The sequence below is a fragment of the Ammospiza caudacuta genome, chromosome 4, assembly GCF_027887145.1.
Source record: "Ammospiza caudacuta isolate bAmmCau1 chromosome 4, bAmmCau1.pri, whole genome shotgun sequence".
NCBI lineage: Eukaryota > Metazoa > Chordata > Aves > Passeriformes > Passerellidae > Ammospiza > Ammospiza caudacuta.
The window spans coordinates 72,681,743-72,707,832 of record NC_080596.1 but is presented as its reverse complement, the minus strand read 5'-3'; the positions used below and the strand labels follow the sequence as shown (position 1 = coordinate 72,707,832).

The following is a 26,090-nucleotide window of genomic DNA, read 5'->3' as shown; positions in this document are numbered from 1 at the left end:
AGGGGGTGCTGGGTTCCTGCCTGGCTCTGCTGCAGCTGATTTGTCCCTTGGTCACTGGGAGCAGGGATCTAGAATGTCACATCCCAGGCCCTCCATCCCTGCCCCATCCTTGGAGTTTCCTTTGGCACAAATCCATGGCTGCTGCCCCCATGATGGGTTTGGCTGCATCCAGGACCCCCATCCTGCCCTGCCCAGGGCCGGCTCCCAGGGGCAGGGAGTTCCCCAGGCCAGCATTCCTTGGGCTCCCAGACTGATTTGCCAGATGGAGGAAGGTGTTCTAGGTCAGCCCACCATGGCCTTGAGCTGAAATGCTCCAAACTCATCTCACATGAGCGTAACCAACAAACCCCCAAGAGATGCCAGGCCTGGCATCCTCCTGTAAAATCTTTGGGGCTTCTTCCTGATGCCCAGAATTGCCATGATTAACCATTAAGTCAGATGGTTTTGGCTGTGAGTGGAGCACAGGGAACATTGTCCCCATTGCCCCTGTGCCACCTCTGGAGCGCTGGCAGTGGGGAGAGACCCCCTCAAGGTTGTCCCAAACCCCTTAATTAAGACCTCAGCTCCATTTACTGTTAGAGTCAAACAAGCAAACAAGACACCCAGGGATAGGAAATCACACCAAACATTATCCTGGCGTCCTTGTGCTGCAGAACAGCAGAGCCTCGTTTGCCACAGGTCAGATCCCAGGTGCCCACTGCCCACCAGAGCAGGGCCACCATCCCTGAGACACCCTGGCACCGACCACCAGCAGCATCCCACAAAAAATTATCCATATAGAACATGGAAGAGTATCCCAGGATGAGCTCTCCCAGCAGAGGGGGGCTGTTGTACAAGGCCAGAGCTGCAGGCGCACACACATTTACGTACCACACACATATATATATGTGTGTATAAAGGGCCTCATGATCTAATTCAGGTGCTGGCAGAATAAATCCCCATTGCAATGTGTAATTTGGTGCATTAGCAGACCCAGTTTCTGAGGGCTGAGAACAACTGTGGTCAAGGTCGAGTAACAGGAGGAAGGTTTCAATGAGGAAATGTGACGTGGATGTGGGACACGTTCTGTCAGCTGTGCCCCCAAATCCACAGCCCTGAAGGGGCCCCAAAGGGACCAACAGCATTCACAGGGCTCCTTCTGGGCAGAGCAGAATGAGCAGGGACCAGCAGTGCTGGGGTACAGGAGAGCCCCAGTACAGCCCTTGGGATTGGGGTGTCTCAGGTTTGGGGTCTGGCACCAGCAGCAGAGAGATGTGGGGTGATGATTCCTTCTGTGGACAGCATGAACTGAGCCTGGGCAGGAATCAGCTTAATCCAAGCCCTGTGAACCTTCCTGGAGGAGGAAAGGATGCTCTGGGTACAAAAACATCAAAAAGATAAATTCCGAGCCTGGCGTGGGCTGGAGATGAGTCTGGAGCATCTCCCTGTGCCCATCTGCCAGGGCACGGCTGTGCCAGGGCAGCACCACGTGCCTTGCGCTCCCTCCATGGCACCACGTGTGGGGAGAGGTGTGGGGAGCCCTGGGATGAGGATTGGGGTGGGGATGGGAGGGGAGGACGCAGCAGGAAGGGTTTGGGGGTGCCACAGTGCTCAGCACTGGTGTGCTCCCATCAGAGAAACACCTGGCTTGGTATTAATTGGGATCACATGGGAGGAGAGGAGATGGATCCCAGAGAGGAAATGGGGTGGGATCCAGGGACAAGAGGGGCTGGGATCCCAGAGAGGAGAGGAGATGGATCCTAGAGAGGAAAGGGGGTGGCATCCAGGGAGAAAAGGAGATGGATACCAGAGAGGAAGAGGAGCTGGGATTCAGGAGGAAATACAGGGAAAAGAGGGTCTGAATGCCAGGGAGAAAAGGAGCTGGGATCCAGGGAGGAGAGGAGATGGATCCCAGGGAGGAAAGGGGGTGGCATTCAGGGAGGAGAGGAGGTGGATCCCAGAGAGGAAGAGGAGCTGGGATTCAGGAGAGGGGATCCCAGAGACAAAAAGGAGCTGGGTTTCAGGAGGAAAGGAGACGGATCCTAGAGAGGAAAGGGGGCGGCATCCAGGGAGATGGATCCCAGAGAGGAAGAGGAGCTGGGATTCAGAAGGAAATACAGGGAGAAGAGGATCTGAATGCCAGGGAGAAAAGGAGCTGGGATCCAGGGAGGAGAGGAGATGGATCCCAGAGAGGAAGAGGAGCTGGGATCCAGGGAGGAGAGGAGATGGATCCTGGAGAGGAAGAGGAGCTGGGATCCAGGGAGGAGAGGAGATGGATCCTAGAGAGGAAGAGGAGCTGGGATTCAGGAGATACAGGGAGAAGAGGGTCTGAATGCCAGGGAGAAAAGGAGCTGGGCTGCAGGGAGCAGAGTCCTGGCTGCTGGGGTGGGACAGGGGCAGCAGAGGACACGGGCAGACCCAGAGCAGGTCCCCAGGCTCACGGCACATCTCTGTCACAGGCGCCACTCGTACCGGACTGGGCAGGACATCGCCAACTGCGGGACCTGCCGGGACTGTGCCTGCATCATCTACAGGTGAGGGCCAGCCCTGGCTCCAGCACCCCTGGGCTCTGCTCCCCTGCAGTCCCAGAGCTCTCCCCTGGCTGGGAGGCAGCAGGGAGGGTGACAGGGAGGCAGCAGGGAGGGTGACAGCCAAGTGTACACCTCCTGTCCCCATGTTGGGGACACCACACACAGAACACTTTTGGGTGTCTGGGCTGTCCCTGCAGATCAGATCAGCCAGGGTGCTCTCCATGGAGGAGCAGCACCTGGAAGGGGCTGCTCTGGCACCGTGGCAGAGCATTTCCCTCCTGGAGCAGCAATCTATGGGGGAAGCCTCGCTGGCGGCTGCTGCGTGGGCTCGCTCCAAATGCAGCCTGCATCCTGTTGTCCCCGTGCCAGCTCTGCACAGATGCTGCAGATGGGCTCCTGCCCCTCACTGTGGTTTGGGAACACAGGGCCTGGGCTCTGCTCCCCAGCGCTGGCTCTGGGCCAGGGTTTGGAATCCCCTCCCTCTGCCGCACGCTCTCCTCAGATCCCATTTGGGCTGTGGGAAAAGGCATCTCATGCCCTCCCAGCATTGTCTTTGGGGGAATTGGGAGGGTTGCAGTTTTGCTAAAGCTTTCTGCCCTTCCAGGCACCCCTGAGTGTCCTTCTGTCCCTCTGGCCAGTGCAGGTGGCTGGCCAGGTGTGTTCCCATTTGCTGTTAATTAGGGGATGCTGATGCTGTTAGCACTGGGATGTGTAGGACACGGTGAGCTGGTCCCAAGCCATGCTCTGTGGTGCACCTGTGCCACTGCCCTGCCATGCTCTGTGAGCACTGTGCCCCCTCCTTGGGGCACCTCAGGCTGGGGGTGCCTGGCTGGGGTCCCCTCGTGTCCCTGTGCTCGGTGGCAGCGCTGCCTCAGCGCTCCTGCTCCCCATACTTGCTCCAAGGGGAGTTTAGAGCTGTAGCTTTGGGGAACTTCAGGCTAATGAGGCCTGATGAGCCTGTCCCCAGGCAGCATGGCAGCGGCACAGATGTCACATCTGTGGGAGGTGGCTCCCCAGAATGGCCACTGGGGACTCGCTGTGGCTTTCACTGCCCCCGTGGCATGAGGAGAGGTTCTGGGGGAACACGGGGTGAGGGAGCAGGGGCAGCACCCCAGGGATGGCCCATGGAGGGGATCAGACCTGCCTGTGTCCCACCCTGGGGTCCCACGGCAGTGCCATCCCCTCCCTGTGTCACTGCAGGGAGCTGAGGCTGCTCCCTGCTCTGCACCCCTCACCCCGATCTCTGGAAATGCCGGGGACACTCCTTGTCCTCGCCAGGGGAAGTGACAGGAGGTGACACGAGGTGACAGGAGGTGCCAGCCCGCCGGGGGGGGGGGGGGGGCTCGTGGGGCGCTGCCCGTGTGCAGGGTGGCAGCGCCACGTGCCCGTTCCCGGGCACACTCGGTGTCACCTCGCTGATGCGATGGGACGGGGCCGGGCCGAGGAGATTGAAGCGCGTTCCGCCAGAGGGGACAGCGCAGCACGAGGCTGCCAGCAGCCAGCCCGCACCGCAGGGTGCGCGGGGACACCGGGGACTGCGGGGGCTGCGGGGACACCGGGGGCTGTGGGGACACCGGGGAGTGCGGGGACACAGGGGGCTGTGGGACACCAGAGGCTGCAGGGACACAGGGGGCTGCGGGGACACCGGGGACACCGGGAAGTGCAGGGACGCCGGGGGCTGTGGGGGCTGCGGAGACACCGGGGCTGAGGGGACACCGGGATTTGAGGGGACACCGGGGCCTGCAGGGACACCGGGGGCTGTGGGGACACCAGAGGCTGCAGGGACACAGGGGGGCACCGGGAGTTGAGGGGACACAGGGGCCGCGGGGACACCGGGGACACTGGGGGCTGTGGGACACCGGGGGCTGTGGGGACACTGTGAGCTACAGGGACACCGGAGGCTGCAAGGACACAGGGGGCTGCAGAGACACTGTGGGCTATGGGGACACCGGGGGCTGCGGGGACACCAGAGGCTGGGGGACACTGAGCTCTCTGATGGCTGTGTTGGGGACACTGAGCTGCCCAAAAGCTGTGCTGGGGACAATGAGCTGCCCAAGGGCTGTGCTGGGGACACTGAGCTGTCTGGGGGCTGTGCTGGGGACACTGAGCTGCCCGGGGGTGGTGTTTGGGGGCGCGGGGGCTGTGACAAACAGGGGGCTGTGACAAACGGGGGGCTGTGGCAGATGGGGGGCTGTGACAAACGGGGGCTGTGGCAAACAGGGGGCTGTGGCAGGTGAGGGGGCTGCGACAAGGGGATGCCACGCTGCCCCCTGACACGGTCCCCGCGTGTCGCAGCGTGGAGCACGATTTCCGCCAGCAGGAAGGTCGCTTCCAGCGGGTGCTGAGCCACATCGAGGGCGACGCGGGGCCGAGCTCCCCCCCGACGGCGCTGGGGGCGGCGGGGGTGGCGCTGGGGGCGGCGGGGACCCCCTCCCCGCCCAGGCAGGAGCCGTCGCCCGTGTCGAGGCTGCCGGCAAAGCTGGACGTGAAGAAATCGCGGCGCAAATGCTTCTGGTTCCTGTGAGCCCGGAGCGCGGGGCGCCGGCCCAGCACTGAGCCCCTGCCCACCTCTCCTCCCTCTCTCCCTCGGTAGGGTTTGGGTAGCACCAGCTTTTCTATTTTTAACCATTCCGTTGAACGCGGGGAGCTCGGGGGTGTGGGAACGGCGAGGGGAGCAGCGGCTGTACTTAAGGAGAATTCAATAAATTCCAAGGAGACGCTATTTTTGTTACATCCTCTCCCGCCTGTGCGCTTCTGTTCTGGAGGAGGATGAGGATGAGGAGGGGGCAGCGGCTGTTTTCCCTGGATTTCCCTCTGTTTGGGGTTCCCTGAGGTGCTCCAGACTCAAAGCAGTGCCCAGCAGGGGCTGCTCAGCCATCCCTCCCATTGCTTCCTGCAGGTTAACTGGGAGCACCGAGGGTTTGCACTGGGCAGGGACAGTGGGGAATGGTCTCTGTGAGGTTCTGGCCTGGAGAGAGGAGATCTGTCCCCAAAAACCCCGGGTGGAAGGGTGGGGTGGGCAGGGACCTCATGGGTGGGGAAGATTCACTGGCTGGTGACAGAAATGAGGAACTCAAATATCCCTGCAGCCACTGGATGGATGATGGATGGATGGATGGATGGATGGATGGATGGATGGATGGATGGATGGGGATGGATGGATGGATGGATGGATGGATGGATGGATGGATGGATGGATGGATGGATGGGCACTGCCCTGCTGCAGGCACAGGGATTTTTGGTCCCCTCAGCCCTTCCCAGCAGCTGGAGCTGGAGGGTCTGGGAATCCCCACAGAGGCAGGGGCTATGGCAGCATCAGGGGTTGTGCAGGGAGAGCTGCCAGAGGGCGCCTGTGGAGCCACGAGCGAGCAGCAGGAGCGCGGCACAGCCGAGGATCGCTCTGTGCTGCCCTGGGCTGTGCTGCACCCTCATCCCTCATCCCCCCTTGTTTCCATCACTGCATTTCACCCTCATCCCCCCTCGCCTCCATCGCTGCCCGGCGCTTTCAGCTTTGACTCACAGAGCCTGGGAACGAGGGGTAGAAGCAGGGATGGAGCCCAGCGCGACCCCGCATGCATCTCCTGCCTGAGTCACGGCTGAATCACAGCCCGGCGCTGGCATCGCCGCACGGCCCCGGCGGCGGAGCCTCCGCTCCGGCTGCCCGCAGCTCCCTGGGCACGGCACAGCAAGGCACGGCACAGTACGGCACGGCACGGCACGGCAATTCCCCGCTCCGAGCTTCCAGATCGCACACCAGCACAGCGCATCGCCCACCCAAAGACGCAGTGCAATTCCTGGGTTTGTCCCCAGAAAGATGCCGAGCCCCGCTGGTCCGGCTCTGTCCCCTCCCATCGCTGCTCCTCTGACCCGCCTCCCTTCCCGCGTGTCCAGCGTGCTCCTCACGCGTTTTTGGCAGTAAAACTGCGACGGTTCTCCGAGTTCAGCTGATATTTCCAGATAATGCAGCCCAAACCCATCACTGCTCCCAAAACAGCTTTTCCTGCCCCGCGGGCAGGTAAAGGTGGGATCAACTCTCATGGGGTTGAAGCAAGAGCAGAATCTTCCCCCAGAGCATCCCACCATGCTCTCCATAAAGGCTATTTCAGGTTTCAAAGTTAATGAGATATTTCGCCACAGTTTCTGAGCTTTCCACCCCATTCCTGGGCTTCCTGATGTTGTGGGGATTAAGGAACCACATCACCCTCCCAGGACACAGCAGCTGTCCAGATGCTCCAGCTCCTGCTTCCCCCTGCATCCCACTGGGCACATCCCTGGCATCCATCCCCATCCTGCTGGGTGCTAGCAGCAAGGCCAGCAAGGAGCAGAGCCAGTCACACCCAGCCAGGCCCCCCAAAGCAGTGTCACCTCTCCCGTGGGGCACAGTGGGACTCACCCTCAGCGGGTTCTCCCGGTCCAGGACGATCACCCTGCGATTGACCGTGTGGAGCAGCCGCTCCAGGATCACCTGGATGTGCTTCTTCACCTGTGCCTGCAAGGTGAGAGGTGGCAGGGCCATGGCAGGGCACGTCCCAGCTGTGGGAGGTGTCCCAGCACGGCTCCTTCAAGGGCAGGTGACATCGGGGTGGTGACACGGGAATGGAGCCTGATCCGGAGCTGGAGTCAGAGCGAGGCAATGTGCTCCAGCAAAAATATGGGATTTGGGATCTCTGTACAGCTCAGCCCTGCACACAGAGGTGCACAGCTCTGTCCACCTCCCTAGCACTGTGGCCACCTGGCTGGGGACAATGGTGACAGCCAAGGATGGCTGAGGATGATGAGGATGGTGCTGGGCAGGTAAAGGTGGGATCAACTCTCATGGGGTTGAAGCAAAACAAGAGTCTTCCCTTGGAGTGTCCCACCACACTCTCCATAAAGGCTATTTCAGGTTTAAAAGTTAAGCCCAAAATGAGATTTTTCACCACAATTTTTGAGCTTTCCATCCCATTCCTGGGCTTTCTGGTGCTGTGGGGATTAATGAACCACCTCACCCTCCCAGCACACAGTGTCCAGCTCAGCTCCCACTGTCACTACACTGCAGGCGGGACACCTGAACCCCCCAAGGGCCCCCAAAAGGGACCCCAGAACAGCAGGAAGGGCATTCCCAAGCCATTCCCTGTGTTGCAGGGACACTCACCAGCTCCGCATCCCCACAGTCCTTGTGCCGTGCTCGCAGGTTGTCTGCGCTCTGCAATCACCAAAACAGAGCTGAGACCCCCAGGAATGGCCCCAGCCCACCCCAGACAGGGCACATTTGGGTGGCTGGGTGCCCACCATGTCCCTGCCTCATGTTTGGGGCCATCACTCTTCATTTTGGAGTGTGATATTGCCCAGGGGCTGACCAGCAGAATTTCATAGGAGGTTTAAGGCCATTGAAATTTTAGTTACATTTGGCCTGTCCCAAAATAGAATTGGGAAAAGACAAAAAGTAAAAGTGCCTTGAATCAGAAAGGAAACCAAAGAAAAATAGGAAACAAAATCAGAAATCATACTCATGTCTTATTACTTTGTTGTTTGCCTTAAGTAATGTGATCCTGCCTGTGAGTCAACCAAAACCCAATGTTTGGGTGACCTTGGCCAATGCATCAGGTTTGGATACAATTTGTTTGATTTATTCAAATCCAGAAAAGCCATTCTCCACCTGCTTGGTCTGGTTGGCCAATACCACAAAATGTCTCTCCAGATCTTTCATGATTTATTATCAATGTGATCTCACCTTCCTCCCTTCCCTCATTTTCTTCCTCCCAGCTCTGCAGAGCTGCTGATGTCCCCACCACCCTCAGGTTAATGTCATCCCTGAGCTTGGAAGCCCCTTCCCCACTCATGTGGATGTTGGGCAACCCAGCAGAAACTCACTGAGGTGGAAAACACAAAGTTTGTGTCCCACCCTGGGCATGTCCTGCTGGAATGGTGACACCCACAGTGAGTGAACTCCAACAATACCCTGGCCAGGAATTGGTGATTAACCTCACTCCGAGGGGTTTGGCCAGGTCACTGCCCAGCTGATTCCTGCTTTACCTTCTGGGCCTGGTAGAGAACTTCCAGGATGCTGCTGAGCAGCTCAATGCAGGCGTCCTCCTCCTCCCCTGCCTGGATCAGCTCCTGCAGGATGGGCAGGGCTGCCTGCAGCACCAGCTCCCTGCACTCTGGGGGGACAAGGGGACACGGGCATGAGGGAATTGTCCCCAGTTATGGAGCCACCTCAGCCATGAGGGAATTGTCCCCAGTTATGGAGCCACCTGGGATGAGGCAGCAGAGGAATCCCTGCTCAGGGACTCCTCCCCAGCCTGTGCATGGCCTCTGGGTGGGCTCAGCAAGGGCAGTGCCCCCAGGACCCCTCTCACCGTGGCACTGGAAGGCTTTGCTGCTGGCAATGTCAGTCAGGCACTGCAGCTTCTGCTTCAGCAGGCGCTGGGGCTGCAGGTTCCCCACAAAGTCCCTCAGCACGGCCCTGCCAGCAGGAGAGGGGTTAAAGCAGGAGCTCCAGGTTCTGCTCAGAATGGGGCTGATGGGTGGGGGGACCCCCTAAACGGGGGCAGGATGGTCCCACAGGGCAGCTGTGCCCACCACAGGCACCCAGCAGGCAAACCCTGCCTGAATTCCCAAAATGAACCCAGCTGGGGCTGAGTTCCCAGGCTAAAATTGAGCAAAGCTCCCCAATTTTGCACTGGGAAGGGGGTCAGGAGGTGATCCCAGACCCCCCTGCTCTGGGCTGGATGCAGGGACAGAGGTGGCTTTGGCAGGTGCTGAGCAGGACAGGGGGTTGGTGGGGACACAGGGACCCTACCCCAGCGTGGAGGAGTCAAAGATCCCAAACACGTCCTCGAGGATGGAGGGCAGGTACTTCAGAGCTGCTCCCTGCAGAGACACCACAGAGCTGCCTTCAGACAGGATCCCAGAGACACAGTGTCACCCCAAAAACAGACACAGCAACACAGTGTCACCCCAACAACTAACACAGACACACTGACACAGTGTCACTCCAAAAACTAACACAGACACAGCGACACAGTGTCACCCCAAAAACAAACACTGAGTGACACAGTGTCACCCCAAAAACAGAGACACAGTGACTCAGTGTCACCCCAAACACAAACACTGAGTGACACGGTGACACCCTAAAAACAGACACAGAGACACAGTGTCACCCCAAAAACAAACACAGAGACACAGTGTCACCCTAAAAACAAACACTGAGCGACACAGTGTCACCCCAAAAACAGAGACACAGTGACTCAGTGTCACCCCAAACACAAAAACAGACACAGTGACACAGTGTCACCCCAAAAACAAACACTGAGTGACACGGTGACACCCCAAAAACAGACACACTGACACAGTGTCACCCCAAAAACAAGCACTGAGTGACACAGTGACACCCTAAAAACAAACACAGACACAGCAACACAGTGTCACCCCAAAAACAAACACAGACACAGTGACACCCCAAAACAAACACTGAGTGACACAGTGTCACCTCAAAAACAAACACAGACAGAGACACAGTGTCACCCCAAAAACAAACAGATACACTGACACAGTGTCACCCCAAAAACAAACACAGAGACACAGTGTCACCCCAAAAACAGAGACACAGTGACTCAGTGTCACCCCAAACAGTGTGACACAGTGTCACCCCAAAACAAACACAGACACACTGACACAGTGTCACTCCAAAAACTAACACAGACACAGCGACACAGTGTCACCCCAAAAACAAACACAGACACAGTGACACCTCAAAAACAAACACAAACACAGTAACAGTGACACCCCAAAAATGAACACAGACACAGTGACACAGTGACACCCCAAAAATGAACACAGACACAGTGACACAGTGTCACCCCAAAAACAAACACTGAGTGACACAGTGACACCCTAAAAACAAACGCGGACACAGCGACACAGTGTCACCCCAAACACAAACACAGACACAGTGATACCCCAAAACAAACACTGAGTGACACAGTGGCACCCCAAAAACACAGACACACAGTGTCACCCCAAAAACACAGACACACAGACACAGTGTCACCCCAAAAACAGAGACACAGTGACTCAGTGTCACCCCAAAAACAAACATAGACACACTGACACAGTGTCACTCCAAAAACTAACACAGACACGGCGACACAGTGTCACCCCAAAAACAAACACTGAGTGACACAGTGACACCCCAAAAACAAACACAGACACAGCGACACAGTGTCACCCCAAAAACAAACACAGACACAGTGACACCTCAAAAACAAACACAGACACAGTAACAGTGACACCCCAAAAATGAACACAGACACAGTGACACAGTGACACCCTAAAAACAGACACAGTGACACAGTGTCACCCCAGCAAGAGGACAGCTATTGCCTGGCCTGGGCACACTCCCTGGCACCCCAGAGCCCAGCTGAGCCCTCCAGGGCCCCCCGTGCCCCCATACCTGGGAGAGCAGGGTGGGACCCTCCAGCGGGGACTGCATCAGCTGGTTGAGGGCAAGGAAGAAGCGCTGCAGGGAGCGCTGGAACTCGGCCACCTCCTTCCCCTCGTAGAGCCTGCAAGGGCCAGAGTCACCATGCTGTCACCACACTGCCACCATGCCCTACTGCTCTACTTGCTGGGAATGCCCCACGAAGGCAGGAATGATCAATCTGACTCCATGTTCTCAGAAGGCTCATTTATTATTTATATATAATTTATATATTTATATAATTTTAATTTTTTCTATATAATTTGTATATAAATTACTTATATTATATTATATTATATTATATTATATTACATTACATTACATTATATTATATTATATTATATTATATTATATTATATTATACAATACTCTACTAAAGAATACAGAAAGGATACTTACAAAATGCTAAAAAGATGATAATGAAAACTTGTGACTCTCTCCAGAGTCCAAACACATCTTGGCCCCGACTGGCCAAAGAGTGAAAACAACTCACAGCAGAATCCAATGGAACAATCACCTGTGGGTAAACAATCTCCAAACACATTCCACATTAGCACAACACAGGAGAAGCAAATGAGATAAGAATTGTTTTCCTTTTCTCTGAGGTTTCTCAGCTTCCCAGGAGAGAAATCCAGGGTGAAGGGATTTTCTCAGAGGATGTGAATGCTACACCACACACCTTCCCTGGCATCTATCCTAGATTGCAAGGCAACGTGTGTGTTCTATCATTATCTGTCAGGTGGGGCAGTTATCTTCTGTTCACTGGACAGTTTTCTTTATCTCTTCCACAGTCTCCCTGCGGGGGATCTCTGCTGTTAATGGGCCATTAATCATTAATTATCTTCTGTTAATGGGCTAGTGAGTGTCCCTGCATGGCTGATAAAATTCCATCATCCCATGGGGAGATGCTCCGCCCAGGGGAGGAGCCAAGCATTCCTACCTGGATCCAATCTGAGCTTTGGGACACCCCAGCAGCCTTTGCCCCCTGCATTGCCAGAGGAGCAGCTTTCTGCTGCCCTGCATGGCCAGAGGGAGCCCAGGCCCATCTGCAGCAGCCCTGGAGCTGCAGAGGAAAACTCCCCCCTTGTGCAGGATCCCTGCTGCAGCAGAGCCACAGCTGGCACTGCAGGAGGGCTGAGCCCCCATGGGATGGGGCTGGGACACCCCCTGACACACAGGGGGCAGGGCATGCTCTGACTCTGGCAGTGTTGTTCTTGTGTACTGCATTGTTTATTTTATCCTTTCCTTTTTTTCCTTTCCCTATTAAAGAACTGTTATTCCTGCTCCCATATTTTTGCCTGAGAGCCCCTTAATTTAAAATTTATAGCAATTCAGAGGGGTGGGGAGGGTTTGCATTCTCCATTTCAGGGGAGGCTCCTGCCTTCCTTAGCAGACTCCTGTCTTTCCAAACCAAGACACATGGGTTGCTCCAAAATTTTACCTCAAAATCTGGGGACAATGAGCACTGGCAGGGAAAGTTTTGCCACTCTCAGTGGTGGCTGAAAAGGAGAAGCAGGCAGAGGAAGCAGCAAGGAGGAAGCAGAGAGGGACAGACGTCACCACGGTGCTATTGGGGCACTGAGGGGACACAGGGAGGTGTCCTAAGGTGGGGGACAGGGCTCAATCACCCTTGCAGCTACCTGGGCTCCTCAGAGGAGCTGCAGGCTCTGCTTGTCCAGCTCCAGCAGCAGCACAGGCAATCCCAGAGGCAGCAATCTGCAGCAACTGGCTCTAATTACAACCCAATTCCTGTCGATTACAGCACATTCAGAGCACTTAGAGGATCTGAGGAGCCTGTGTTATTGCATGTTGAGATAAAGGGAAGCTCTATAAAATCACTAAATGTCCTCAGGGATGCCTCTGCTCCAGGCAAACTCATTCAGGGGCCTGTTTGCAAACAAGCTGGGTAATTAATTTCTGCTGCCAGGAGCGCTCTGAGCCGGGAATGTGCTCACACAGGAGGGAGACGCAGGTGCTGGGTGTGAGGTTCTGGAGCACCTGGGAGGAGATGGAAGTGGTGAGGACAAACAGGGCTCAAACCCTGTGGTTAATTAACTGTGGTTAATCCAGAGTGGGGCAAATTGAGTGTGGCAGTCCCTGGGGACACTGGGACACCAGCACAGCTCCCCAGTGCCACTGGGAGGGGACACAGGTGTGGCATTCACATTCTCTGAAAATCCCTTCACCCAGGATTGTTCTCCTGGGAAGCTGGGAAGCCTCAGAGAAAAAGGAAAACAATTCTTATCTCATTTGCTTCTCCTGTGTTGTGCTCATGTGGAATGTGTTTGGAGATTGTTTACCCACAGGTGATTGTTCCATTGGATTCTGCTGTGAGTTGTTTTAACTCTTTGGCCAGTCGGGGCTAAGCTGTGTCAGGACTCTGGAAAGAGTCAAGAGTTTTCATTATTATCTTTTTTAGCATTCTGTAAGTGTCCTTTCTGTATTCTTTAGTAGAGTATTGTATAATATAAAATGATATAGTACTATAATAGGATATACTATAATATACACTATACTATAATATACTATAATATACTATACTATAATATGATATGATATAATATAATATAATATAATATAATATGTAATATAACTAATTTATATATAGATTCTATATAAAATATAAATATATATAAATTATATATAAACAATAAATGAGCCTTCTGAGAACATGGAGTCAGATTCATCATTCCTGCCTTCATCAGGGCATTCCCAACAAATACAACACACAGGGATCCCAGCACATCCTGGGCTTGGGGTGCAGGAGGCAAAGCCCTCATTTCCCCCCAAAACAGCTTCCTGCTGAACCCAGAGTGCCTGGGAATGGGGTGACCCCCCAGCTTTCAGTGCCAGCAGTGCCCACCCCATGTCCTGTGTGTGTGTGGGGGGGATCCTTCATTGCCCCCTCAGGACACTTCAGCTTTTGGTGCTGCCTACATAGAATGAAAGAGGAACATCTGGAGATGCCAGATTTCCTGATTTCCCCCTCTCTCACGCTGGGAGGGTGTTTGTGCATCACCCAGGCTGGATGTGAGCCCTGTGCCCATGGGGAACAAGTGACATCAGCCCTGGGGGGACTCTGGAGGGGCCTGGGGACACCTCGACCTTTGAGCTGTGGAGGCACCCACCCTGTTCCTCTGCTCATCACAGCAGGGTTGGGCTTGGAGGGCACATCAGAGACCCCCCAGCTCCACCCCCACTCCCACCAGGCTCCAGGAAACCTTCCCAGCACATGCAGGGGCACAGATGCCCGGGGCACTTTGCCATTTCTATCGTGGGAGGGTTTGAAGAGCTCATTGGAAACTCCCTGTCAGGGGTGGCAGAGGTCACTGTGGGGCAGGGTCACTGTAGGGCACTGGGAGCACTGGGAGGGACTCGGAGGAACTGGGAGCACTGAGAGACATTGGGAGAACTGGGAGCACTGGGAGGCACTGGGGGCACAGCCAGCACTGGGAAACACTGGGAGCACTGGGAGGCATGGCCAGCACTGGGAGCACTGGGAGGTACTGGGAGCTACTGGGAGCACTGGCAGGCACTGGGAGGCTCTGGGAGCATTGGGAGACACTGGGAGGCACTGGGAGCACCGGGAGGCCCGGCCCAGCAGCACTCACTGCGCGAAGAGGCGGCGGGAGCGCACGATGAATTTGAAGATGTACTCCAGGGCTTTGAAGGTGCGCGGGAGGGACTCGCAGGGCTCGCCCCGGCCCGCCTGCTCCACGTACTGAGTGAGCACCGCCAGCAGCTTCCTGCGGGAGGGGTGTCCTGGCTGTCCCTGCCCTGTCCGTCCCCTGTGCCCTCTGTCATGGCTCCATCCTGGCTGTCCAAGCCCCATTGCAGCTGTCCCAGTCCTGTCCCCCACCCTTCCAGCTGTCCCAGCTCCACTCCTGCTGTCCCAGCCCCCATCCTGGATGTCCCATCCCATTCCAGCTATCCCAGCCCTTTCCCACCATTTCATCGGTCCCAGCCCTGTCCCTCCCTGTCCCCACCGTCTCAGCTTCATCCCAGGTGTCCCATCCCTATCCTGGCTGTCCCAGCCCTGTCCCAGCCCTGTCCCAGCCCCATTCCAGCTATCCCAGCCCTGTCCCTCCCTGTACCTACTGTCACAACCCTGCCCCCCACCCTTCCAGCTGTCCCAGCCCCATCCTGGCTGTCCCAGCCTTGTCCCCCCTGTCCCCATTCTCCCAGCCCCATCCTGGCTGCCCCATCCCTGTCCCCCACCCTTTCAGCTCTCCCAGCCCTGTCCCAGCCCTGTCCCCCAGCCCATTCCATCTGTCCCAGCCCCATCCTGGATGTTCCAGCCCCACTCCAGCTGTCCTCCCCCATTCCAGCTGTCCTATCCCAGTCCCAGCCCATTCCAGCTGTCCCAGCCCCATCCTGGATGTCCCAGCCCTGTCCCTCTGTGTCCCCACTGTCCCAGCCCCACTCCAGCTGTCCCCCACCCCATTCCAGCTCTCCCAGCCCCATCCTGGATGTCTCAGCCCCATTCCAGCTGTCCCAACCCTATCCCTCCCTGTCCCCTCTGTCCCAGCCCCACTCCAGATGTCCCAGCCCTGTCCCAGCCCCCATCCTGGCTGTCCCAGACCTGTCCCATCCCTGTCCCCCACCCCACTCCAGCTGTCCCATCCCTGTCCCCCCCATGCCCCAGCCCCTCACTTGTAGGCCAGCGTGGCGCTGAAGTGCTGCCTGATGTAGGCCTCCAGGACGGTGTTGAAATGCTGGAACTTTCTGTCAGCCACCAGCCTGACAATGAAAACCTGAGGGCAGCAGGCAGGGGCACGGCTTGGCGTGGGCAGGGGGACCCCTCTGCCACCCTGAGCCCACCCTGAGCCATCACTGGGGTCACTCTTGTGGTAAAACACCTTTAAATGCTGCTGGGATTGTCCCCCAAAGGGACAATGTCCCCCAGAACAGCCCTGCCCTGTGCTGGGTCACAAACCCCATTGTCCCAGTCCCACCAGTGCCCACCCTGCACTGGGGAGGGCTCAGACCCACACAGGTTGTGCTCACCAGGGCGTCAAACACGAGGGTGTCATAGACATCGGTGTCTGAGTGCTCCATCATGATGGAGAACAGGGCATCCAGCGTGTCCTGCAGGAACTGAGGGGACAGCAGAGCTTGAGGGATGATCCCAGCACTGCCCAAAACCCAGTTCTGGGCATGGGGAGTGGGGGGCAGGAGCCAGGGAGGGAGGAAATGCTGGCTGTACCTTGATGACCTCTCCTCCATCCACGTTCATCAGCTTCTGGAGGTTCCCACAGAGCAGGCTGGGCTTGGAGCGCCACTTGAGCAGCCCCAGCAGGTTCACTGGGCAGGGGGAATGGGGCACTGAGGACTCTCTGTCACACCCCAGTGTCACCAACCCCCTGCTCCCCCACCAGGAGCAGCCAGGACCCCTCCCACAACCACTGAGACCCCCTGAAGCCAAGCCCATAAAGCACAAACCTTAAATAGGTTGTGGTGGACAAAATTGTGCTACAGGAAGGGAATGAATGGAGCAGCCTCATCCCTGAGCCCTCCACACTGAACCACAGCGCCCTGCACCTTGCTGTCACTGTGTGTCACATCCCCAGGCCACCAGGTCACGTCCCCTGAGTCCCCTGCACTCAGCCAGAGCAGGATGAGCCATTCCCACCCTCCAGCCTTGCAGCAGATGGGAGGAGAGCCCAGCCCATCCCATGGGCCCTTCCCCTGGCTGAGGGGGCACCAGAGCAGCCCAGGGATGCTGGAAACTCCCCTGAGCTGACCCAGGCATGAGGGAAAAACCACAGAGCTCCAATTCCCACCTCCATTTGGAGAGAAGGTCATGGAACCTCCAGCAGCCACATCCAAGTGGGAATCCCACTCGTTGTTGCTCCTCTCCAGTGGATGGCAGCCCCCCAAAATCCCCAGATGGAGCTGATCTCCCCAAAAACATCCTGAGCATGGCCAAACTGAGCCCTCCCACATCCTGAGCATAGAAAAACTGAGCCCTCACTGTCCCCAGCTCTCTGTCCCATCATGATGGACACTGGAGAGCCAAATATCAGAATTATGGTCCAGCAGGAGCTAATCCAGGGATGGGGGTGAAACCACAGAGCTTCAATTCCCACCTCAGTTTGGAGAGAAGGTCATGGAGCCTCCAACAGCCACATTCAAGTGGGAATCCCACTCATTGTTGCTCCTCTCCAGTGGATGGCAGCCCCCCAAAATCCCCAGATGGAGCTGATCTCCCCAAAAACATCCTGAGCATGGCCAAACCGAGCCCTCCCACATCCTGAGCATGGCCAAACTGAGCACTCACTGTCCCCAAATCTCAGCCCAGTGTGATGGACCCTGGAGACCCAAATATCAGGACTATGGTCCAGCAGGCGGGAGCACCACCGGCGAGGGGACACAGCCCCAGCTGCCCCCGCTCTGTGGGGACCCAGCACTCACCGTTCTGGGTCAGCTTGGTGGAGCAGACCAGCGTGGAGATTTGGAAGCTGTCCCGGCCGGACGGGGCCAGGGCGGCCGCGGCCCCGCTCACTCGGAAGGAGGAGCCCGAGAGGAGCCGCGGCTCGGGCGCGTTCCGCTCCCAGGGCAGCGACAGGTACGCGCTGGCATCCTCCAGCTTCTTGCTGTCACCCTGCAGGGCACAGCACAGCGACAGCTGAGCCATCCCCGGCGTGTGGGGGCACCAGCTGTGGGGTTTTATGGGTCTGGATTGAAGGCACTTGTGTAAGAGCCGAAATGAGGGAAGTGGGACTCCAGGCAGCTCTCTGAAATGCAGTTTATTCCATCCAAGATCATGGGTGACAGAGCTGTGCCCACAGCTGTCAGCTCCAGCTGCAGGCAGGCCTGGAGACCCTGAGTTTAGGTTATAAATGCATTATATACTTTTCTTTTGGTCACAATGCATTCTATACTTTCCTTTTGGTCACAACATATTATATTCTTTTGGTTACAATGCATTGTATACTTTTCCTTTGATTACAATGCATTCTATACTTTTCTTTTGGTTACAAATTCATTATATACTTTTCTTTTGGTCACAATGCATTATATACTTTTCTTTTGGTTATAATGCATTATATACTTTTCTTTGCTGAGCATCTTCATACAGTAGAACCAATCTAGTCCTTAACTTTTATCTCTAGCCTATCATAACTACTGTAATAACCATATTCATGTTACTGTTCTCCAATCACTAAAAGTCAGTGCATTACAGTTTAAGCTAGAAGTTGTTTTTCAGTTTTCTTGCAGTGGAAAAATCTGAGCCTTTTTTCTACTTGCAGCATTTGCTGACTTGTTTGCCTGTGCTCTCTTTCTGCTTGGTAAAAACATCTTCTTGTTTGGGGTGGGTTTATCCTTTGCTCTAAGCCATAAAACCCCTTCTAACTAACACAGCCTTTGCCTCCTTGGTTATCCAGTGAGACTGGCTCAGCAATTCTTTTCTTCTGTATCAAAACTTGCTTCCATCTCTATTCCTTCATCAGATTCTACACTCAAAAATCTTTCTGCTAAGCATCTGTGAGACTTTCTTGTCAAACTTTAACCTTCCCAACACACTTGAGAGAGTAATTTGTGTTGGGACTCAGGTGTTTGTTATTTCTTATCAGTAAAACAGTCTCACTGCTGTGAGTTCTGCAGCTTTTCATTAGAAGGCACAAAATGGCCAACAATCTCTTGTTCCAAGGTCTTTTAAAGCTAAACTATCCAATCAAGAGCTGACACCTGGATTATTTTCCCTTTTAACCCAATAACTGATCCCACAGAGCTGAAATGGGGACTTTTCTGCCCAATTACAAAATGCCACCCAAACCCATGGAGAAGAAGGAAGAAGCAGCATGAAGAAGAAACCCAGGATGACACCCTGTGCCCTCCATCTTGCTTCCATCCACAGCACACTAAAAATCCCAAAACCCAAATTTCTCACCTAAGTGATACACCTACACTACTCTCTATAATCTATTTCACACTTTTGTGGATTCCAGTCTATCTTGAAGTCTGGGAAACTTTCTCCATGAATGAGGGTCAAATTCAATGTTCCACCCAGAAGGACTCACTGGGGTCACTCTGAGTGACCTTCCCTGCTCTTGGCCAGCCTGGGACGTGGGGGATGACCACAGCCAGCCATGCTGCAGCTCACAGACACACATCCCTCCCTGCCTGCTGCCTGGCAGGGTGAAACCCCTACAGATGAAGGTGGCAGGGAGGTGACAGAGCTGTTTGCTGGTGCCTTTTCCCCTCCAGGACACATCTGGAGCTTGTGCAGGGAAAACTGTCTGGAGCCCATGCAGGGAAAACTATCTGCAGCTCAGAGCAGCTGGAGATCAAGAGCTCTGAGCAGCTAAAAGCCCTTCACTCACATTCCTCTGGCAAGCAGAGACAAAAGGATGAAATATTTTCTGACTTCCCAGCCTGCCAGGAAGAGCCAGAGCCAGGCAGGGAGAGGATGGAGCAGCGCAGGATGTGGGGCTCAGCAGGGCAGGGACAGCTCTCTGAGGGGAACAGGGGCTGTGCAGGGCTTGTTCTCCTGGCAGGGAGGTGTGGGAGGTTTGATCTCCCTGCCACATCCCAAAGGTGCCCAATGCTGCTGCTGTGGAGGGGACAGTCCCCAAAGAGCCAGGGAGCAGAGCCAGCGCCGAGGGCCACGGCAGCAGTTCAAGAATTTGGGTCTTTCACCCAAAAATAAAGCAGGGAGGGAGGGAGGGAGGGACATAATGATTTCAAATGTGCAGGAGCCTCAGGGAGGAACAGCGTGGTCTGTCCCTGTCCTGGGCTGCCACAGCAGGCAGGAGCCATCCCAAAAAAAGGCAGAACTCAGGGAGGGACGTGGATCTGCCTGGAGAAGCTGTGGTCACGTTGCCAAAATCAGAGACAACCCCCATGCAGCAGCTCAGGGACACTGGAACTCCATGAGCCCAGACGAGACCCAAGAGGGGACCCCAAAAGGGACCCCAGAAGGGGCCCAGAAGGTGTCAACACACTGGGAAGAGCCCTGAGCTCACTCTGGCAGTGGGGACCAGCTTGCACCACCCACTCCTCTTGTCACAGCAGTCCCAGTGAGGTGAGGGGACACCAGGTAAGGGAGCAGCACCTTCACATTAAAGCTGACAGCGTTTTTTCCCAAATGAGCAGCGATTTTTGCCTCCCCCCCACTGTCTCAGAGCAAACCCCAGCAGTGCAGGGCTGGTGAAATCAGGTGAAGCGCAGCCACAGCACGGGGACGTTCCCTGCCCGTCACAAAGGCTTAAATCACCTTCTCCCAGAGCAAACTTGGCGTTCCAGAGGAGCAGCACAGGGATTGGAGATGTGTGTGCAGAGAGACCCTGTCACCAAGGACAGCAGGGACAGCAGGGAGGCACCACAAACCCTCGGGGACACCACAAACCCTCGGGGACTTTGGGTACGTGCCACCAGCGCCATGGCTCAGGCAGGGACTGGGATCCTGGCCCCAGAAGTGCTGCTGCCCCACAGCTCTCCCCACTTTAGGGGGTTCTGGGGTCCCCCCATACCTTATAGAGCACCAGGTCGTGCTCCCCATCCCGCAGCGTGGTGCCATCGGGGCGCATCAGCCTCACAAAGGCCATGGAGAAAATCCGCTCGCTCCGGTCCTTGGCTGGGGGGACACAGCGTGAGGGGGAGCTGCAGGGGACCAGGGACACGGCCCCAGGCAGGGACAGGCAGTGCTGGCACCAGGGGACACTCACAGTCACTGGAGGAGCGGTGGCGGAAGGTGAACCTCAGGTGGGTCCTGTGCACGTCCTCGATGGGGACAGCGATCTGGGGGAGAGAGGGGCCAAGGTGAGGGCAGGGGCTGTGCCACCGGCTGGGCAATGTCCCTGTGTGCCACAACCTGACCAATGTCCCTGTGTGCCCTCACCTGGGCAATGTCCCTGTGTGCCCTCACCTGGGCAATGTCCCTGTGGCCAATGTCCCTGTGTGCCCCACCTGGCCAATGTCCCTCAGTCCCCCACCTGGCCAATGTCCCTGTGTGCCCACACCTGGCCAATGATGTCCCTCTGTGCCCCACCTGGCCAATGTCCCTCTGTGCCCACACCTGGCCAATGTCCCTCTGGCCAATGTCCCTCTGTGCCCCCAACGATGTCCCTGTGTGCCCAGGCAGGGGCTGTGCCAGACCATCCACTGCTGCAAACCAACCCCACGTCCTCCCCAGTGAACCAGTGAGGCCGAACTGGGAGCACTGGGATGGGGACAGGGCTGCAGGGCCCATCCCTGTCACAGACATGTTTTATGAAGAATCTTTTCTTTAGGATTTTTCCTCCTGAGAAGCTGAAAGGCCTCAGGAACAAAATGTAAACATTGATTATCTGCTGCTGTGGAATGCAACAGGTGCATCTGTGATTGGTCTCATGTGGTTGTTTCTAATTAATGGCCAATCACAGTCAGCTGGCTCAGACTCTCTGTCCCAGACACAAACCTTTGTTATTCATTCCTTCTATTCTATTCTTAGCCAGCCTTCTGATGAAATCCTTTCTTCTATTCTTTTAGTATAGTTTTAATATAATATATATAATAAAATAATAAATCAGCCTTCTGAAACATGGAGTCAGATCCTCGTCTCTTCCCTCATCCTCAGACCCCTGTGAACACTGTCACACACCCCCAGGACTGGGTGACCATCCAGGGGTCACACTGTGACCCTGGCAGCACGTCCATTGTCCCCGAGATGGGACCAAGGACTGCCTCCCAAAATGCTTGCTCTGAAAGGGACCCCCTAGAGCAGCAGGAGGAGCGAGTGGCACATCCAGGAGGGGCTGCAGGGCTGTCCCACCCCAGCCCCGGTGTCCCCACACCTTGAGGGTCTCCATCCAGCGCTGGTGCCGCTGCTGGTAGTAGACAACAGAGCGGTAGTGGCTGCTGGGGCTGTCCCCTGCTCCCGCGTGGATCACGTTCTGCAGGAGGAGACACCTCGGGATCAGCCCCATGACCTCGCAGGGAGGGGACAGTCCCTGTCCCAAACCCCCTGCCCACACCCCCCTAAACTGCCTGGTGCCACCTCGAAGGGGACACATGGCCCTCCCAGGGATGGGGATGGAGAATTGCAGCCCATCCCTCAGGAGCCAGGTGAGAACTGGGGACAGAACACCTGGAGAGTGACAAGAGCCACCCTGGGGAGGTGACACCTGGGTCTGACCCCCCTGTCCGTAGCTCCTTCCTGTCCTGGGGACACTGGATATGGCCAGGGGGTCTGGCTGTCCCCAGGGCAGGACAATTTTATCTCTGTCCCAATTCCTTATTGTCACTTTCCCATTTCTTTATTCCATTCCCAGACCTCTATTTTCGGCAATTCCAGAGGCCCAAGAGGCTCCTCCAGCCTGGAGGAGCTGCTGGCTCTACCCAAAGTGAGGTGACACAGGGGACACCTGCCATACTCAATGTGACACAGGGGACACCTGCCATACCCAAGGTGACACAAGGGACACCTGCCATACCCAAGGTGACACAGAGGACACCTGCCATACCCAAGGTGACATAGGGGACAGCTGCCATACCTGCACCACGTTTCCTGCCTCGTCACACACACACACTGTCACCTCCACGTTCTTCTGCGTCTTCTTGCTGCCCTTGTCGAACTCGCCCTGCACCAGGGTCAGGTAGATGTCGTTCCTGACATCACCTGTGGGGAGAGCCCCGTCAGCCAGGCCCTGCCACCACGCTGCCACCCCCAGGGATGCCCAGGATTGTCCCCAGCATGCTTGCCTGGCATTATGACCTCCGGGTAGCCCAGCTTGCGAGCCACCGCCGTGCTGCGGTCCACCAGGTGCGGGTGGTCCTTCCTCACCTGGCTCAGGTCTCCCCAGAGCACCTTCAGGGACACCCAGAGCCCTGCAGGGACCACAGGGATTTTTCAGGGGGTGACAGGGTGACACACAAGTCCTCGATCCCTCATGTGACAAGCAGGTGGCCCAGGGGACACAGGGTCTCTACCTTGTCCCTTGTGGTTGATGTCCTTGCCCTCCACCGCCTTCCGGATCATGGTGTGAAGGAAATCGCCATCAGCAGCCACCCTGGGAAAGCCACATTTGGGGGAAAAATCTTTCCTCTTGGGTCCTTGCACCTCTTGTCCCCTGGCAGCCAGGTGCTGTCGCCATGCCAGCCAGGGGATGTCCCCATGCCAGCCAGGTGCTGTCCCCATGCCAGCCAGGGGATGTCCCCATCCCACCAGGTGCTGTCCCCATGCCAGCCAGGCCCTGGGGTGCTCCTCCCTGCCCTCCCAGCCTCCCCTCGGGGCTCACGGGTGGACAGGGATGAAGTGCTGCTTGTCCTCGTCGCTGTCACACGTCCCCCTGGCGATGTCGGTGATGTCCATCACTGCAGTGACACACAGGTGGCGCCGTGCCAGGGGTGACAATCCCAGCCAAGAATGGGGTCATAGGGGGAGCTGAAGGCAGGGGAGCTCCCCAGGGCTGCTCAGGGGGGGTCTCCTGTGCCAGGACAGGGCGGGTGAAGTGTCCTTTGAGCAGGGACAGCCCCGGAGGGGGGACAGTGTGGGGACAACCATGGGGTTGGGGTCTGCAGGCAGGGAAAAGGGACAGCGGGAGCAGCCCAGGGACATCACAGATCCCGGTGTGGTGGCTCTGGGGGAGTGCCAGGGTGGTGGCACGGGGGTCCCCGGGGTCCCCAGCCCCACCTGAGATGCCGAAGGGCCGGCGCAGCCCCGTGCTGAGCTTGCGGCTGTGGCTGTCGCGCAGGTCCATGCGCCCCACGCGGATGATCTGGCACACCAGGAACAGCCGCTCCCGCTTCAGGTCCGCGCTGCCCAGGTCCTGCGGGACACACAGGGCAGTGTCACCCTGGCAGCGCCGCAGGGGATGCGACAGTGACAGCGCCGCGTGACCTCGGGGTGGCGGTGGGCACAGAGCGTCCCTGCTGTCCTGCACTGTGGGGACAGTGGGGACACGGCCCCGCTGCCCTGGGGGCTCCTGCGCACCCCAGGAGTCCCCAATCCCCGCGGTGGGGACAATGCCAACCCCAAATCCCCGCGGTGGGGACAATGCCAGCCCCAAATCCCCGCGGTGGGGACAATGCCTGCACCGACGGACCCAACGGGTCACCCCAGAGCAGGCAGTTTGGCAGCGGGGGGAACCTGGCATGGTGTGAGGATGTGGGGGGCCCTGTACCCCGGCTGGGGAGGGGACCGGATCCTTTGGGGGCCGCCCCTGCGCCAAAACCTCCCAGCGGCGCTAAGGACAAGGGATGGGGACACGCCACAACGCTTGGGGACACATCAGCAGCGAGCAGAGCAGAGCAGAGCGCAGAGATGGGCGAGAACCGGGGGCGGCAGCGCAGCCCAAGTGCTGATGCTGCTCATTAATTAACATTGATTTTCCCGCCTCATTTGCATATCGATGGCTCCGCGGCGTCCCGGGGGTCAGCGCTGCGCTGCAGCCAAAGCGCTGAGTCAGCAACGGGGGCGTGGGACGAGCGGGGACGGGACACACCGGGACCCCCAGCACCGGGAGGGGACCCCAAGGGACAGCCCCACGGCAGGTGCCACATCAGGGATCAGCGAAGGGGCTGGGGGTCCCTGGGCAGGGGGACTGACCCGGGGGCACACGGGGCACCGAAAAGCTGCGGGTGGGGGCAAATCTGCAGGAGGGGCAGCAGCGCGGCTCCCCAGGCTCTGCGCTCACCGTGAACACCACCCTGAGGTTGTTGAGCAGCTCGATGTCCTGCGGGACGCCGGTGCTGGCCCAGCGGATCACGTAGTTCTCGCTGCGGGGTGGGTGATGGTTGCGGTGGGCACGGGGGTGGCAGAGACCCCAACAGCTCCCATCCCACGGACCCTCCATCCCACCAGGGTCCCCAGTCGCGGCACAGGCACTGGGCCAGCCTGGCTGTCCCCTGGTCGCCTCAGCAGTGCCTGGGGCAGGACAGGATGGGCTGTCCCGTGGGATATGGCGCCATGACAATAAAGGGATGTGTCCCTTCCCCCTGTGACACCGCTGGGTCCTCAGGGCTGGGCAGGACGGGCAGCATGAGGGGAACGCCTCGGGGGGCAGCAGGACAAACACCCAGCACAGCAGGGACAGGGGCAGGGGTCTGTCCTGAGCCCCCACCTGATGATGCGCTGCTCGCCGGGGTCATACAGCGCCATGAAGAGCTGCGCCTCCTCCCCGATGTGGCACACGAAGTTCCGCACGCACAGGTAGAGGTTGTGGGAGGGCGAAGCAGCCCCGTGGGTGCCGCGACCTGGTGCCCTCTGCTGCGAGCTCTGGGGGACACGAGGAGGCTCAGCCTTGTCACCTCCCCTGGCACAGGGGACATCAGGCTCTGGGACAGACATCAGGCTGGCAGCAGCCTCACCGTCTCCTCCTGGAGGCGCTGGCTGAGGGTCTGTGCCGCCCTCCTGTGAGCCTGGAAGAGGCTGATGACGCTGGTCCTGTCGGGGTCCAGGATGTTCTCGTCCTTATCCCGCACCACCAGGTCCAGGGCGAGGATCCTGCAGGGGCCAGGGTGGGGTGAGACAGGACCAGGGGCACCTGGGACTGTGTGTCCCACCAGGGGACACTTGTCCTGCACAGGGTTGGGGGCACAGCACAGATCCTACTGGGAAAGGGGACAGCAGCTGGCAGCACCAGGAACATTCCTGTCCCAGTCATAACCCTTGGCCAGGTGGCTTGAGCAGCTGGTGGCACAATTACTGTCCCCAGCCAGCACGGGACAGCCAGCTGGGACGATGAGGACACTGGGACAGCCAGCCAGGACACCAGGAGGACACCTGGGCTCCAGACAGCCTGTGCCAGAGGCAGATCTGGGGTCCCTGTCCCCAGCCTCACTTGTTGCCATAGTCCATCCTGCCGGTGACCTCCTTCCTGAGCCTCAGGAGCTGGTCCTTGGGCAGCGTCCCCGAGAGCAGCTGCGAGCGCTGCTCCATCAGCTCCTGCATCATCCTCTTCACCTGCCCGTAGCGCTCCGTCTGCCCGGCCTGCAGCACCACCACGGGGTCACCGGGGCTCCCCCAGCCTGTCCCCAGATGTCCCCAACACCCAGAGCCTCGTCCCTCACCACGTAGAGCTGCTTCCAGATGGTGGCCCACTCGCGCAGCGTGGTGGTGATCTCCTGCACCATGGGCATGTCGGAGGGCACCGCGCTCTCCTCCAGCCTGGGGGAGGCACAGGGAGCCCTGG

General features: G+C 57.5%; 1 protein-coding gene across 1 annotated transcript in view; it reads right to left on the bottom strand.

The window, feature by feature from the left end:
• Positions 1-26,090, bottom strand: part of LOC131557284 (dedicator of cytokinesis protein 2-like) — a 53,483-nt gene that overhangs the window by 22,981 nt on the left and 4,412 nt on the right. The window contains 24 exon segments of the mRNA XM_058804356.1: positions 6,904-6,999; positions 7,645-7,695; positions 8,526-8,653; positions 8,852-8,958; positions 9,295-9,365; positions 10,948-11,059; positions 14,586-14,720; positions 15,628-15,728; positions 15,982-16,071; positions 16,181-16,278; positions 17,389-17,578; positions 20,451-20,554; positions 20,646-20,718; positions 21,753-21,851; positions 22,452-22,576; positions 22,660-22,785; positions 22,888-22,967; positions 23,196-23,271; positions 23,591-23,726; positions 24,594-24,675; positions 25,020-25,174; positions 25,267-25,402; positions 25,740-25,888; positions 25,969-26,086. Coding sequence (XP_058660339.1) covers positions 6,904-6,999; positions 7,645-7,695; positions 8,526-8,653; positions 8,852-8,958; positions 9,295-9,365; positions 10,948-11,059; positions 14,586-14,720; positions 15,628-15,728; positions 15,982-16,071; positions 16,181-16,278; positions 17,389-17,578; positions 20,451-20,554; positions 20,646-20,718; positions 21,753-21,851; positions 22,452-22,576; positions 22,660-22,785; positions 22,888-22,967; positions 23,196-23,271; positions 23,591-23,726; positions 24,594-24,675; positions 25,020-25,174; positions 25,267-25,402; positions 25,740-25,888; positions 25,969-26,086 — 2,638 coding nt within the window.